Source organism: Nomascus leucogenys, chromosome 3 (assembly GCF_006542625.1).
Source record: "Nomascus leucogenys isolate Asia chromosome 3, Asia_NLE_v1, whole genome shotgun sequence".
NCBI classification, from domain to species: Eukaryota; Metazoa; Chordata; class Mammalia; order Primates; family Hylobatidae; genus Nomascus; species Nomascus leucogenys.
Window position 1 is genome coordinate 57,777,430 of NC_044383.1, and position 18,184 is coordinate 57,795,613.

The 18,184-nt window shown below is 31.9% G+C and overlaps 1 protein-coding gene across 48 annotated transcripts in view; it reads right to left on the reverse strand.

The window, feature by feature from the left end:
* RIMS1 (regulating synaptic membrane exocytosis 1) overlaps positions 1-18,184 on the reverse strand; it is a 522,383-nt gene that overhangs the window by 161,123 nt on the left and 343,076 nt on the right. For all 48 annotated transcript variants that reach the window (XM_030809350.1, XM_030809351.1, XM_030809340.1 and 45 more), the window contains 6 exons: positions 14,695-14,762; positions 12,806-12,916; positions 10,604-10,703; positions 6,080-6,203; positions 2,658-2,704; positions 401-513 (listed from right to left, as the gene is read on the reverse strand). In XM_030809350.1, coding sequence (XP_030665210.1) covers positions 401-513; positions 2,658-2,704; positions 6,080-6,203; positions 10,604-10,703; positions 12,806-12,916; positions 14,695-14,762 — 563 coding nt within the window. The remainder of the gene's footprint in view (positions 1-400; positions 514-2,657; positions 2,705-6,079; positions 6,204-10,603; positions 10,704-12,805; positions 12,917-14,694; positions 14,763-18,184) is intronic.

Genomic DNA, 18,184 nt, shown 5'->3' on the forward strand with positions numbered 1-18,184 from the left:
GTTAAAAAGAATATTCCAAATTTAGGCTCTTCAGGCTCTAGGCTGATAAGATTGTTACATAAATGGGGCATGAACTCCTAATATTGTGTGTAAACAATTATTTACCTTAGAAACTTTTACATAGCATACCAAAAATACGAATTCTTTATTTATTTATGTTACCATTCATCAATTAATGTTCAGCGTATCTGGCACACTGCAAGCACTCAGTAATTATTTCTGAATAAATATGTGAATAAAGGAATAATAAAAAATGCATGAAAAACTGATGAAGTAGATTATGGTGTTAAATGACTATGTATTTATTGCAGGCTTCAAGGAAAGGCGAACATATTTAAAGACAGACTCAGACAGTGTATGCAAATACTAACAGCCTCCAACATGTACAAAAAATACATACAGAAAGTTGCCCTGGTAAGACTTGTGGGGCATCTTTTAGAGCTCCAGGACTTGTTGGAGAAATAACAGAAATGGAAGGCCTTTCCATCTTCTGAGATTCAAAGGAACTTGAACCTAAAACAAGAAAAAAAAGTAAGTAATATTTGTAAGTGTAGGAAATATTTTTAATAAAATGTTAAATGCATCCTTTATTTGTATAAAACCATAATTACTACCACTGATAACAGAACCCACTTTTAACGGGATAGATTGTCTTTAGTTGTCTATTTAAAAAATATTAAGAATGTTATAACGAAGTATTGTGCTTATTTCAATTGGAAAGAATTGATCTACATTTCTGGAGTGCATGGTATTGCACAGGCTCTTGTATGACTTCACATATGGGTAAAGGTCTGCTTCAGAGATAAGGAAGATAGTGCCTGTTAGCACTAATTATCTTCGCTAATGGATCATCTATTATAAACTGTCCTTACTGAGAAAATAAAATGAATGCATACATAATAAAATTTATAAGCCACATCTAAACCAAGATTTTGTCATTGTTTTCAAAATCAGATATACCATCTATCTTAGGTTTTTTTTTTTTGAGACGGAGTTTCGCTCTTGTTGCCCAGGCTGGAGTGCAATGGCGTGATCTCGGCTCACTGCACCCTCCACCTCCCAGGTTCAAGCAATTCTTCTGCCTCAGCCTCCTGAGTAGTTGGGATTAGAGGCATGCACCACCATGTCCGGCTAATTTTGTATTTTTAGTAGAGATGGGGTTTCTCCATGTTGAGGCTGGTCTCAAACTCCTGATCTCAGGTGATCTGCCCGCCTCAGCCTCCCCATCTATCTTAGTTTTGATCTTATAAATGAGTATCTTGAACCTCTGAAAGTGCTGCTTCAAGTAATTCACCACTAGTGATTTGTTTCAACTTCACATGGAGGAGGCTGGGTCTCCTCTCGGCCACTTGGTGAAGTTCTTCACTGTTCAAGTATACCCTGACACATAGAGCAATATAGAGTGTTTATAGAAGGCTATTGATCCAGCAAGTATAACCTTGAACTCACCACCGTTCAAACTTAGCCAATGCTTCATTGAGAAATACTGTTTACGAAGCATTGCCTGAGTATGTGCAATCCACACATTTTTTTCTGTAACTACAAATTAATTCTCATGTCATCCTTTTGTGCCCTCCAAAACTTTTGTGATAAAAAACAGCTATATAAAATTGTTACTGTGTGTCTTCTCTCAGGTATATTTAAAATACATTTTCCTTAAGTCTCAGAACAGGAACACTGTTATTTCTAATAATGCTTGTTTGTAATATTATGGCAATCAGTGTATTTTTTAATCATATCAATAATATAAATTATGCAATTAGTCCCACTTCCCTCTTTGTATTGGTCACCAGAAAGCTCAAAGCCAAAACTGGGTCAACCTCTAGCAGAACATCATGGTATGCATTTTATATGATAACCTAGTGTCTGTTTCCTTGTTTATGCTACTTTCATATTTTCTTCTCCTTTCTAATCACTATCACTGGTTTTCCCCTAAATCACCTTTTATTTTCTATTTCTTTAACCTGGGTTCTGTAAGAACACCTGGGGAATCAAGCCCAAGTATTAACTTAATTCCCACCGATTGCAAAGTAAATATTTGGGTCACTTCTGCATTATCATTGAAAACTTAATTGCCTATATTTTATTGCACACAATATCATCTTCTGTCATACAGAAATGACTTTAATTCCCATATAGATAATTCTTTCAACCCTCTGGTTTCACAATCCCTTGACCTATTATGTTTACTGAAGTTTACTCCACCCATTCACTTACAAAATCAATCCACACACTTTGTTATTCAGTAATACAATTATTTGTTAAAGTGCCTACCTAGTTTCTTCACTAGGCTGCTCTTGAGACTGAGCTGCTTAGCAATCAAACTGAATAATCCAGTATCACAATAAATGTTTATGTAAATAGAACTATTCCTGATATATTAGGCTCTGTAAGGGTCCTGACTGTTATGATACTGAAGAGTATTCCCAGTAAAGACTTTTTTTTTTAATCACATAGAGAAGTAGAGAAAGAAAAATCTTGAAGTAGAACTTCTTTGGATTTCCAGTTATTGCCATCGTTGCCAATATCTAGTACCAATGGAGACATCTTTAGTATAGTAATCCCAATTCATTATATCAAATAACTAAAGAAAATTGGAAATCTTTACTTTCAATTAGTTCAATACTTTTATAATAACAAAGAAATCTTATACTCACTGGACTCCAGCGGAGGGTGAGAGCTCTCAGGAATCCGGGGAATGTCACTAAAAGAAACAGGATATGGTGAAAATCCCATTAGTTAAATGACCCTGCCTGAGGCAATCACAGCCCATTATACGTGATGTGAAAAATCCTGCTGGGTCTTTACAGGTGTGGAAATGAACAGGAGTTACTATTAAGGCAACTACTAATGTGCATGAATGTCAAACACCACACAAAAAAAAACTGCAATAAAAAGGTTTTTACATATTTAAGAGCAAAACACTTTAACATGACAACAATCAGACTAATATTGTGGTTAAAATCACCACAATATTTTTACTACCAAAACAGCAGGTTTTGGAAATAAAAAATGTTAAAGGTAATACTTTCCTTCAATTCTAGGAAATCAAAATGACACAAATTTTACAAATCAGTAATATGCTTTAAAAACACATCTGAAAGAGTTTACTGAGTGAAAGGGATGGGAACATCTCAATAATAAAATGATGTGGTGAATATCATGGGCAAAGTTAAATGAAAAGGATGAGTTGCTTTGGAAAGTAAAAATGGTTCAAGCTTGCAACAAAAAAGCCAAATTATTTTATATATGTGAATATATAATATATATACACATATATACCCTTTATAGAGATTTATATCTCTATACTGAAGTTAGCTAAATATATGGCTATTTACTATATGGTTAGAAAGTGACTTGTGAGACCACCCATTCCTGCCACACTGACAAATTACTCTGATGAAATATATGTACTATAATCTCAACTTAATCCATTACCCATTATGACCTTAAGAACCCTAGATCACCTTGGTTTAGGTATTATACTGCATAGGACTATTTTACTTCTCCTTTTCCAAAGATGTTTTAATATCAATTTAAGAAGATTAACAATATGCAAATATTAACATGACATATTAAAGCAGACTGGAGTTAGCTAGTCCCAACAAAATTATAAGCATATTTTTTAAGAATTTCTAACCACCTACCTTATGAGCTAACTTCACTTTTTCTTTTCAATTTTGGGGGGAATGAAAACAAAAAGAGTTTTCCGTGTTTGATTGTTCTCTGCAGTTGTCATTTTGACTATTTTGTGCAAAGTAATTCTCATAATCAACTATAATTTATACTTCTTAAAAATGACAATCTGGCCTATGCTGTGTATTTTATACATTTTATTATATATTTCTGTATGACTATACATTTATATAAAATCATTCGAATGAATTAAGAGACTAATTTACAATACCTAAAACACAGAAGAAACTATATATTCTGCTACTTTCTTCTAAATTAATGCAAGCAAATAAAAGTAAATTGTCAAAAAATCCAGGAACAATCAATTTTTAGATAGTATGACTTCTTAAAAAATCAAATTATGAAATCAGAATTTGAAGTTCTAAAGCCAGGTACAAACTTTGGAATTTACATGCCTGTGAAAAAAGAATGGTGGCAAAGTTGTTGAAAATATGTTAAAGTGACTTTTAGTTAAAATTTATTTATGTTAATTGCTTCAGCAATATTTTCAGGCATAAATTTCCACTGGATGTTTACATATCCAGTGGAATTCTTTATTAGTTCTATTTACCAGTTAGGTAGTAGAGCAGTTTTAATAACAATTAAAAGCATAAAGATCAAGGATATTGTATTTGCTGGGTTCACAAAAAAAGTCAATACCTCGAGATGGCTGATGCCTCTTAGTGTGTACTGATCAATGTGCTTGTAAGTTACATTTACAATGATTCCTGAAATCACTATGCCACTACATTATGAATAAATATTTTCTTTTTCCTTTAATTATAGTTGCTAAACAGGACTACATTAAATATTATTATTAAAACATAGCTTTCCAGCCTGGGTAACAGAGCAAGACCATGTCTTAAAAAAAAAAAAAAAAAAAAGTAGCTAAAATTATTTTTCTAGGATTCCAATAATGTATTCACTAGAAAGTTGATACCACCTTTGATTCTGATTCAATTATAATCTTTGTATTCCATGTCCTTTGAATTCTATAATCTTTAAATTATAATTTTTGTACTCCATGTTCCTTTCAATTCTGTAATCTATAATAGTTTAGAATTTGGCTGTGCAGATGATTACTTCTTAATTAACTTTCATAAAAGGTAAAAATAATGTTATTCCAGTCTACTTTAATTGTCTGTTACTTTTTTAAGTCACCATGAATCAATTCTGCTTTAGCTGTTTACTTTTAAACCACTATATATTTGAAAGTATTTGGCAAGTGCACAATGCTTGATTCTAAACTTTAGCTTTCATACTTTTGATTCATTTTCCAATTTACTTACCTCTTTTCCAGCCTTATATTTACCTCAGCACTAGAACATATGTCATGTAAAACTAGCATAAATTTTAGTATTGTTATTTTAAAAGTCTACATGGAAATGTACAACTTTTGCAAATGTCTTCAGTGTTCACTCTTAATAATAACCAGTTAAAATTGGTTAAAAGCTTGCCTTTGTTTTATAGTTTTATATATTAATATTATTTGATATATGATCATACATTTTCATTCTTTAAGAATTATAATTATATCTTCTTGTATGTTTTGAATTGACATATATTCATGAGACCAATAAAAATTAAAGGTTAGCATTTTTTCAACATAAAAAGCCTTGAAATAATGGCCGTATTAAATTTTGGAGAATAGGGAAAAAAAGAATCATTTCCAAGAACACATTCAAACATTAAGCCAAGTATAATAAAACAATTCAAAATGCCTTTAAAAATTATAGACTGGCAAAATGAATATTTATTTTGGACCATGTGGGTTTGCCAGAAAAAGGTAACGATATGGGGAAATCTATATACATACATAGAAAATATCCCACCGGCTATAGGTAATTAAATTGTACTGAAAATTGAGGTTTTAAAAATATCATTATGACCAATTAAAATGTTAAAATATTTAACACTTCTTGCTTGATTTTAAATAAAAGTTGAAATTACTCATGGTTAAAGAGACAGAAAAAATATTCTATTCTTTAGTAGAATAATAAAAAGTTCATGTAGACATATGAAATCATTAATATTTTAAATATCACAAGAAGAGGAGTTTGTTAGTGCCTCTCTTAAAGGAAATACTACTTATTAATTAGAATTACTTAAATATATCTGCCATTAAAAGAAAATATTTTACTTTATATTTCACTTGCAAAAAGGACATATTGATATTTTTTATATTACAATTGTTAAAGTGTGGAGCTTCTAAAATGTAGTGAAGTAAACTCAGTATTCCAGTTAAAAAATTAAGAAATTTTTAATAATCTAAAAATGTATGCCCATAATTGATGCAAAAACTATCCATGTTAACATGTACTGTATGAATGTATAAAATTCTTTTTAAAACCCTACTAATACATGTAATTTACTAAACTTAAGAAGTAAGTTTTTTTAGCCTTACCCAATAGGCCTTGAAACAATAATTTCAACTTGAGGTTCTGATTTTGATTCTAAAATAATGTTGTAAACTTCTTCATTTGTAGCTCCCGGCAGGGGTTTACCATTCCATTCTAGAACTTCATCCCCTTGAATTTAAAAAAAAGGGTATTTTTTTACCTTATATATTCTGTTTATTTTTCGTATCTTTTCTCTTTTTTAACAAAGAAATGCAAAACATATACAAATAGTTTAATTGTCTAGGCTCTGCTTTCAAAAGCAAATTGATTGCCATATAATGTCAGCTAAATGGTTCTTCTACACACTTTTTCTTTTCTTTTCTTTGTTTTTCTTTTTTTCCCCCAGAATATTACTGGTGACTGGAAACAGTACAATACAAAACTACCTTTATCTTTTGAGATATACCAGAAATCATATAAAAATAATCTCATGCTATGGGATGGAATTAGCACAGCCTATTTGGAAACATTAAAAAATAATAATTAGCAGCATGCCCTCCATATAATAAATGTAGGCGGCTCTATTTTTGAAAGATTCTTATTAAACTGTGCATAAATCCTGTTTTATTTTTGGAAGAAAGAGCAATTAATATTTGTTAGCATGAATTTCCCAATTACAAGTCATGCTTTGGTGTCTTCACCAGATGCACAACAGAATAAAAATGCATGAAAAGATTTGAATTCACACCCATCAGTTAACGCAGGTAGCTATGGCAAAATTACAAAGCAAGCAGATGTAAAACTGTTGCATGACAGTTAACCCACTTCCAGATGTTCAAAACACATAGGTACTATACATAATCTATATTGTGAACATTAAAGTACAAGTAGAAAACACTTTAAAATAACAAAACATTAATACAGTACGTAGTAGTTTGTTAAATATTCTAAGATTAATCAAGGGGAGTTAAAAGATGTTGCATTAAAAAAATACAGGCTAACAACTTACAGTTGTTATTTTAACTAGGGTTTTCACACCATAGGTCATGTGAAAAAAAGTATTTATTTTCATAAATATTTAAGAAGTTGTAGGTACCAAATGGTTCTCTGCTTTAGACCCTTCAATTCAAAATGGTAGTCTCAGCTGAAATATTCCAACCTCAGTGATGCACTGAGGTGTCTTAATTTGTTGATGCTCATGCTTATTTTGTTGTTCTCAATGTCTAGAACATTTTATGAGCAAAGTAAATTTGTGTTGAAATACTGGATCAATATCATCAGTATACATTTTATAGCCAAGTATAAGCATAAAATCTTTTCAACGTGTAGCTACAATTTTTTAAATAAAAGTAGGAAAATTGCTTTGCTAGTATTACTTTAATTATTTTTTCCAGTTGTTTGCTCACTGAAGAGTAAAAAGTAAATATGTGAAAAGTACATGATGCTGCTTTGGTTTGGTGAAATACTATGGTAATCACCAATTCTTTTTTTTGAGACGGAGTTTCACTCTTGTTGCCCAGGCTGGAGTGCAGTGGCGTGATCTCGGCTCACTACACCCTCCACCTCCCAGATTCAAGCAATCCTCCTGCCTCAGCCTCTTGAGTAGCTAGGATTACAAGCATGCACCACCACGCCCAGCTAATTTTTGTATTTTTAGTAGAGATGGGGTTTCACCATGTTGGCCAGGCTGACCAGGTCTCCTGAACTCCTGAACTCAGGTGATGCACCCGCCTCAGCCTCCCAAAGTGCTGGGATTACAGGTGTGGGTCACCGTGCCCGGCCACCAATTCTAATAGACTGCCTTAAGCTGTTACCTAGAAAAGCTTTTCAAATAGGCAATGAATATACTTCAGTGTAAAAAAAAAAAAAAGAAAAATAATAATTACAAATTTATAATATATTAAGAGTGCTTTCAAAATTTTTTGACCAAGAAAAGAAACAAAGTTGACATCATGATCCTGTACACATATAATATGAACATGTATATATGTATTTGTGTGTATATATATATTCATATTATATGAGTACATACATATATATATATACTAAAAAACATTTATAAAACAATACTTACCCTGATTTTTCTATCCTATTATGTTCTACCTCAATTTTTTAAAGTGGTAGATGCAAATGATTAAATTGATTTTACTACCCAATAATGAGTTGCAACCAGCAGTTTGCAAAAGCACTGCATTTTAAAACTCTCCTTTTTATAAGCAGCAACCTGGACGCCTAACTTTTAATATCAAATTAAGTTAATACATATGCTTATTTTTTTACAGATTAATAATTCCTAAACCATAATGCTTTTTTTTTTTACATTATTTATGTATGGATAATCAAGCAGGGATGTAGACAATGAGGGTACAAAGATGAAAATGACATTTTATCTGTCTTTAAATTTGGTCTTGAAGAAATGATAAAGAAACATCTCTAATAAAATATTTTATATGCAACAATAGAAGTTCATTTGAGGACCAGAAATAGAGCCAAGTGGTGCCAGGGACATAGTAATCAGTTATTGTTCCAGGTGAGATATTAGGAACCACTTTAGAATGAAGGCAACTTTAGATGAATTGTGAAGGATGGAAAGGCCTTCGACAGGAGGAGTAGAAAACTAAGTAGACAAGAGTCATTGACCACATCTTCTAGGTGGGAAACAGCCTGACAGGAACCTACAGGTGGACCAACATCCTGGACAGCTGAAAGTGTTAGTAGAGGACAAGGCTACAGAGCTTTGACTTGAACAAATGATAACTAGGAAACACCGAAGGGTCTTCATAATAAAGAGAGTGTCAGTGTCATTTTTGTGTTTTAGAAGGTTAAATGAAGTAGCAGTACAGTGCACAGACTTAAAGGGGGGCAGGACAGGAAAAAGATATTACAAGATTAAAGCAAGATTGCAAATGTTAAATAAAAGTCATATTGATTGCACCATAGTTTTATAGGCTAACGATGTTTATATGCAAATAATTCTATTTGCATAAATGCAAATATTTAGTCAGTTCCTAAATTATAATGTAAACCAAATAGGATATATGATTGAGTCTGCAAAATCACTTTACCTTCTTCAAATACATAAATTGCTTAGAATGAAAAGTACACTTGTCTGTTTTATAGTTCTTTAAGTTGAGCTTTTAACATTTCAGATTTAAGTTTCTCAGGCTCTTGGCTTATAAGGGTATTAAATGAAATGAGTCATTAACACATATTTTATATAGAACACCCCTCTTCTTTTACTTCCTAAGTAACTTCCTATTAAAACATAATAATGTGTTTATAATGTGTATATAATGTTTATAATGTGGTCTGCAAACTCAGGTTTCTGTAGTTAAAGTTATCTTACATTAGCCAACAAGGGATTCTCAGAGTTTCTGAGGCTTATTTTTGAGTCATTAGACAAACGCACACTCAGTTTATTAACAAAGTCAATGCTGATTATTTTCCTACTGAATCATAACTGGTCCTTCATAAGAAATAACAGTGTAACATATCTCTATACATATTCAAAGTTGTATAGCAAATGGAGAAAAATCTGATTAGAATTTTCTTCCTATACACCTGCACAGCAAGTCCTTGTCAAACTAAAAAAAAAATGAAAATGATTTTGAACTGATATCCTGGTAAACAAATACACTGAAAAGTCTTTAAGAGTCCCAGAATATTTTGCCAACGTTTTCAAGAATCACAAACTTAAGGTTTAAAAGTTAAGAATATCACCTGGAAATGTACTCTTAGTGTTATGGGTTATTAATCTTTAATTCTACAGCTCAGCCAACCCTGTTTCCTTTATAGTTGTCTGGCAAATAAATAAACAGCCATCTAACCAAAAGATTTCTACTAAGCTCTGCAGTCAAGTCAACTGGAAGAAATATTTTAATGTGATTTTAACAAAAATGAAAAACAATTTACCAAAAATAGATTTTAAAATGTGTTACTATTTAATATATGATACATTTACATATATTAAATAATTTCATTGTGTCATGTTCAGTTATAGGGTAACAAAAATAAATTTCTAAATACCAAGAGGTAGCACATCTACATGAGTCACTTTTAAATTTACTAATATTTTATTATACAATCTGTATAAGAACTGTGATTATGATTATGCTTTATAAAAAACACTGCTCCTGAATAAGTGTTTTAGGACCACTCTGAAAAAAATTTGGTAATTGCTGTAGCTTAAAATATAAACTAAATAACCAAATAGTGATATAAATATTTTTCTCAAAGATAAATTGTTTTAGATTTCAAATTTTGTAGCAATATTATGACGTCATCTATAAAGATGAGTAATTCTTCTATATTTTACATCTATTTATTTTTATAAAAAGAAGATTCCTACCCTTACTCTCCAGATTGCTGCTGATGTAGAGTTACTTATTATTGCAATTGGTAAATATTTATATCAGTCTTTATTCATACATTAAAATTTAGTGACTTAATTGATATATACATACATACATGTATGTATGTATGTATGTATGTATGTATGTATGTATAAAACTGACCCCAAATTGAAAACCACCAATTCATGTTCATGCATGGAGAACACACTGTTTAAATATTAAAAAAAGAAACTTTACCTGCTCTTAGGTGTCCAACTACATCTGCTAGGCTACCCTTCTTTACTTTGGTGATGAAAGCACCAAGTCGTCCTAAGTCAGTCATTTTTCCTCCAACAACCTGGATAATTACAAATTTATAAGTTTCCAAGACTCATACTAAAACATAAGCTTATTAGTTTGAGGAATTAATCTTACATTCTTTTATGATGTACTTGAAATTGCATGTAGAAACATTAATGAAGTGAAACACTTTTTTTTTTTTTTTGAGATGGGATCTTGCTCTGTCACCCAGGATGGAGTGCAGTGGCATGATCACAGCTCACTGAAGCCTCGACCTCCCAGGCTCAAGTGATCCTTTTAACTTCGGCCTACCAAGTAGCCTAGACCACAGGCATACACCACCACGCCTAGCTAATTTTTAAAATTATTTGTAGAGACAAGGTCTTGCTATGTTGCCCAGACTGATCTTGAACTCGCGGGCTCAAGAGGTCCTCCTGCCTCAGCCTCCCAAAGTGTTGAGATAACAGGTGTGAGCCACCAGCACTTCACCTACATTTTTGATTAAAGTAGCTGGGAGCACAGTTTTGAAAACAAAACATCTCATATTTGAGATGACTATGTGTCCTAAGGAAGTTTGTGTACTGATTTCTTTCTTTTCATGTGCTGATTTCTTTCTTTCTCTTTTCTTTCTTTCCTTTCCTCCCTCCCTTCCTTCCTTTTTTTCTCTCTTTCTTTGTTTCTTTTTGAGACAAGGCCTCACTCTGTCACCCACAGAGGAGTGCGTTGACGTGATCATAGATGGCTGCAGCCGTGAACTCCCAGGCTCAAGTGTTGCTCCCACCTCAGGCTCCCAAATAGCTGGGACTACAGGCATGTGCAGGCACTACAGTCAGCTAATTTTTTAATTTTAATTTTGTAGAGAAGGGGTCTCGCTATGTTGACCAGGCTGATCCCTAACTCCTGGGCTCAAGCGACCCTCTCACCTTTGCCTTCCAAAGTGTTGAGATTAAAGGCATGAGCCACTGCACCCAGGCTGTACTGATTTCTCAAAAGCAAGCTTGTCCAACCCGCTGTCAGTGGGCCACAAGTGGCCCAGGATGGCTTTGAATGCGGCCCAATAGAAATTTGTAAACTTCCTTAAAACATTATGCTTTTGTTTGTTTTTTTTTAGCTCATCAGTTATTGTTAGTGTTGATGTACTTTATGTGTGACCCAAGACAATTTTTCTTCTTCCAATGTTGCTCAGTGAAGCTAAAAGATTAAATAGCCCTGTCTTAAAGTGACCTAACAATAAAAGGGCACCATAAATAATGCATATACATAGAAGACAAGTGCCAGGTCGTCCCTACCTAGTATCAAACAGCAAGTGTTTGACACTGTTTACATTAAAGTTCATTTTTCTTTATCATCCAAATTCATGTGTACCATTTGAATTATTATTTCTACATGAAGATAATATCCCATTGTCAAGATCAGATCTTGATCAGATCTTGATCTCTTTTGTATATGTGTGGTAAAATGTAGGTCTATGACTATAAAGACTGTAGATTCAAGCCAAGAAAATGACACCTTTGGGAAGCAATTTACCATTGTGCAAAGCTTAACAGCCTAAATGCATCTCTGCAGCTGACCATCTCATCTGAAACATGTATCTATGCCCATAAGACTATCAAAGTCTGAGTTTTATTATAGAATATTTTAAAATCTATGATTAAGAATGCAGGGGCTCAAATATATATAATTTAAAATGAAGAGAATATCACCAAAAGTTGAGATTCATCCACAATTCTTAGTGGCATACCCATTAGTGGAGGTAATCAGAATTATTTCATAGCAGGGGTAATTAATGGTAATAATCAGTAAGACAGCACTATTAAGTACATTAATTTTAAAAAAATCTTACAAAACTACTGTAATTAGAAAGTGATCCTTTTAATGATGTTTATGTTGCTGCTTAAGTTACAATAAAAGTCCACATTATCTATGCTACTTTCCATTTAAATCTTTTTAATGCAAAAAATCATCCTGAACTTTATAGTCAGAAGAAAATACATTAGTTTTGCTAAATTTTATTCAATTTTCCTAAAACATCTATATGCTATATCAATAAAATTATATAAAATATTTAAATGACTTTAAAAACCATTGCCAGAAACTCTGATGAATACAGACCATACTGTAATTCACCCTTTAAGAAACATTTTAAACCAGCATACTTACTTTCAGACCCAGCAATGCACCTGATTCTTTGGGCATGGTTGTTCTCTTGTTAAGAATAACACGTCCAATTAATCGGTCCCCCTCTTTAGATGGTTGCCACGTTACAGGATGCTGTTAAAACATGAATGAGTTTAAAAAGTAATACATACAGAATGGAATGCATTCAGCTATAAAAAGAATGAAGTCTTGTCATTAGAGGTAACATGGATAGAACTGCAGAACATTATGTTAAGTGAAATAAGCCAGGAACATGTTAGTTCCTGCATGAAAGCTAAACACTGCATGTTCTCACTCACATGTGGAAGCTAAAAAAACGTTGATGTCATAGTAGTACAAAGTAAAATAGAGGATAACAGAGGCTGGGAAGGTAGGGAGAAGGGAAGGGTAGGGAGAGATTTGTTAAAAAATATACAATTACAGCTATATAGGAGGAATAAGTTCTGGTGTTCTATAGCACTATAGGATGACTATAGTTAATAATATATAGTTTCCAAAAGCTAGAAGGAGGACATTGAATGTTCCCAATACAAAGAAATGATAAATGTTTGAGATGATGGACATGCTAATTACCCTGATCTGATCACTACACATTATAGGTACTGACACATCACTATGTACTGCATAAATATGTACAATTATTATGTGTCAATTAAAAAACAAAAGAGAATAGGAACAACTGGCAGAGTAACTTAGAAATCATTACTGAAAAATATTTTCATTTATAATATCAACCTAAAAATATTTTAAAATCCTAAGGAATTGATAAATAAACTGGGCATATCCAGACAAAAATATTATTCAGTGGTAAAAACAAACAAACAAAAAAGCATTATCAAGCCACAAAAAGACAGGGAAGAACCTTAAATGCATATTGCTAAGTGAAATAAGCAAATCTGAACAGGCTATAAATTGTATGATTCCAACCACGTGACATTCTGGAAAAGGAAAAACTATAGAAACTAAACGATCAGTGGCTGTCAGGGACTCAGTGGGGAAGAAAGGAGAGAGGGATGAATAAGTGGTGCCAGGGATTTTTAGAGCAGCGAAACTATTCTGTGTGATACTGTAATGGTGGACACATGACATTATAAATGTGTTAAAACCCACAGAATGTATAACATGAAGAATGCACCCTAATGTACACTATGGACTTTAGTCACTAATAATAACACATCAGTATTGGCTCATCAGTTGTAACAAATGGACCACACTAAGGCAAGATGTTAATAACAAGGTAAACAGGTGGAAAGGGGTGGAGTAAGGAAGTGTATGGGAATTCTGTAACTTCTCCTCAATTTTTCTGTAAACTTAAAACTGCTCGAAAAAGGCCTATTAAATTTTTAAAAAGTACACAACTTGCTTTCTTTCCTATAGACACAAGTTATTGGTTGTAGCATGATGCAATTTCCTCAGTTAAAAGACACTCTAGAGGAAATTATTTCAGTGGACTCCATCTTTGGCTTATAACAATTTTCATTTAGAACTATATTTCATTTGTGGCAGAAATTTATACTAAAAGTTTCTTAAAGTGGTTGGCAAATAAGTATACATTTTTAAATGTTCTAAAATGGAATCAATTGAAATTTAAAAATATATCTGCTTACATAAAAAAACTGATTCTGTATGTTGACTTGTTAATATCAATATCCATAACCAAACATCTCAATCTTACTTACAGTCATTACTTAATACTCTTTTTTACTTAATTAAAAATTTGTTATAATTATTCAGTAATAACTGCTTTTTTCTTCAAAATTGTACGATCTTAAATGAAATCAATATTTGCCCTTACCAAATGAATAATAGAGCAGATATCACATATCAGACAAAGGACAATTAATGAGCACACATATTCCCTAAACGCCAAACACACTTTCCAGAAAACTTACCGAACTAATAGGTGATGTCTCCCGGCTGTGCCACGTGGCAGGATCCAACCAGTAATAATCCAAATCACCTGTGCAATACAAAAAGAATGAAAAGTGTAATGGTATTAAAGAGGAGTGTATCACTTTAAGCTTTACTTCTTCAATCTATAAAGGGTTTTAATATCATAAGCTTGAGCGTGTACATCGCAGAATGATGCACACCTGTGTTGCAAAGGTTGTGACTTGAATCACTGGAATGAATGTATACTACAAGTGCACTTCATACAATGAATGACTACCTTTTTCTCTCATAAATCAGTCTGGAAACACATATAAATGTACAGAAAAAAAAAAAAACAGGGTTAATCTGCCCCTCCTAGCCTTAAAGGACTGTCCATACCCAGCCACAATCTGCTATCTAGTGATGCTAGCTAAAATTTTATTCACTGAAATGAGGTAAGTACTAAAATACAGTGTCTCTCTTTATACTTTCTGAACTATATAATATCTTTCAAAATTATTATTTGATCTTTATCTTCTCTCATCAACTAAAAAACATAACATACATTTTTTAGGACATAGTGATGAGTAAATAAATACGAAAAATAACTTTTTCCAAAAGACTGGCTACGAATGACAGAGTACTCATAAGTTCTAACTTTGTAAATATGTGTTTATGAACCTTTATTTTTGATCTTTCGGCTTAACAATATAATGCCAAAGAAGGCATCTGAGAAAAACTGAAAAAACTTCAAAGGAAAGTATCAGTGCTTTCAGTATTTGTATAGGATGAAAGGCCAGAGAAAAACTGGGTAACCTACATGAGAAGAGATATTAGGGAAAGCAGGGGAATAATTCCCTTTTAAATTTTCGACATCAGATTAACTCGATAAAATTTTTCTCTGCATAGATCTTGAAAGAGAAAAACATAAAGTGAGTAAAGCATGCTAGTTAATAATGAGCTATCTAACTGTTGGGAAAATATGCTTGGTTGATGCCTGTAAAGATCATAGGTAAAGAATTGTATGTACATGACAGGCATTGCAGATACAGGCACTATAAACAAAATGCTACAGGAAATGATTTTTAATAATATTTAAAATATTCAGGCATAAAAATCCATACACTTCAATTTTTTAGGAACTGCTTCCCTTTTCCTTAAATGTTATTTATACAGGTACTACAATAAACATTTTTCAAATATTCATGTAGATTACAGTAGTATATTCTATGCAGGGGTTAATATTAGAAATTTCATTAGAAAAAACTATATTCTGTTAAAATGTACTTCACACAGATTCCATATCTCTCTCCAAATCACATACTTTAAAAATGTATACATGGTTTGATGCTAAAAAAGACAAATCTCTATACTCCTACTGGGCCACCTCAGTTAATGGAATATTAGGAAGTCAGAAAACAACTTTTTTTCTTTTTTATATTTATTGTTTGTAAAAGTTCACATGACTATTCTTAAAGTAGCTCTCTCTTTAGTATTATGACAGCTTGTTCTGAAAGAAAAACTATATTAATAAAATTGAAATTACTACTAACACAAATGTTATAATTCAAAAGGATTGCAATTTGTAAAACTCTATCCTATAATTTCATATACTTAGTAAAAATGCCTAATGACTTCCTGAATGCTGATTCATTTTGAAATTCTGTGAAAATTAATAGAAACACTGAGATACTTGAAGAGAAAGAAAATTGTATTTCCCCCAAAAAGAAAAATTGATCATTAAATCAAAAGCTACTTTAAAAAGTCTTTGAAGTTTAAAAAAATGACAAAAATTCATTCTACTTTAAACACTTCAAGAAAACAAAAGTTTATTGTATCCCTCGATAACCTGCTTAGGTCTTGAAAACTACTCCTCAGGATTCTTCTCTGGTTCATGCTCCAATTTCTCATATGGTGGTTCAACCCCTTGTTTCACTCATATTATCCTAAGTAAATCTATTAATATTATAAATCAAATATGAGTGAAACATGGAGTTGAACCACCATATGAGATATATATATATATTCATGAATATTCGATCTGCAAATAACTGTTCTTATAGGCAAAGGACCAAAAGCTGATGTTTCTGGGTAAGATTCAATGGTGATACTCAACACACTTTATTAAGAAAACAGTGCTATTCTATGATATATAAGCTTTGTAGAATAATGATGTTGTATGGAGAATCTAATTTAATTGGTTTGGTACCGGATAAATATTACACATAGTCTGTCAGATGATTCCAGTGAGGAGCCAGGACTCATACAGTATCCCGTAATAAAATGGATGCTACAGATATTGCAGCTTAAACAAATTTTGTTTTTTCCAACTTTGGCCATACATAGTTTTGTAGCTATCTACTAAATACTGTTAACAAATGTAAATGTAAAAAACACATTCATTATTTTAGCATACAATATTTGTATATATTTTAGTATACAATTATACTTCCTTCATATTCTGAATGGCTTCTAATAGTTTTCGTATCACTAATTTCATCATTACCCATTAAAATATAACACTTTTGCTTAAAGACTTACAAAAAATAAAATCTAAAATCTAAATACTTAGTTGTAAACTATATTTGTTTCTTCTATCCCTCTATTTACTGTTTGAAAGATATTACTGAACTTTTAAGCACTCTTAATTTTTCTTTATAACTAAGATTTCACTATTATTAATGGAATAAGCAACACTCAACAAAACATGCTCCTAAAATATTCAGAGTCTAATATTTCATTAACACAAAACATTTTCCTTGATTACTTTTGTAATAGTTGATTAAAGATATTGACTGCCAGGTGGCATAGCTGCAAAATGATAAATTCACGGTATTTGCTTATGGAGTCAATACAAAAGTACCCTGGTCCTCACAGTCAATAAAACGTCCAAGGAACTAATTCACTATTACCATTAATTTAGAATCAGGAAATATGTCAGCTGCTTGTGTCTATGGAAATGTCTCAAGTTCATAACTAGCCAAGTTCAATGAAGTGTTATAATTTCGAGCATTATTTTTTGTGAGGGATTTTAAAATTTTTATACTATCCCTTGTGAAAAAGTAGGTTGTTAAACTTAATAAACACACAACTATCAATGCAGAAATAAAAGTCAGCTAAATTACACACGAATTTTCTGTAAAGAGAACCAGTGTTTTCTAAACCCAGGTCATTATGGTTAGAGTATGTAACAAGGCATAAACATGTATCTCTATCTCTATAATTTAGAATTGTGTATCTTACGATGTCTAGTGTTAAAGCACAATGGATTTCAATAAGATCAATCTATGCCAATTAAACAAAAATCCCTTCGAAATAATATACAGGCACGATTGAGCATGTGTACGTTAAAAGTATAAAAAAAACCATTCCTTTAATTTCAAATATTAAATATCTATTTAGCAATTTACATGAAAGCTCTACTTGACCAAGTGGAATGTGTACCTAATGTGCAGGTAGTAAAGGAAAGCTTATCTGTCCCAAAGCCTTGAAGTATTAGAAAATTTGAAC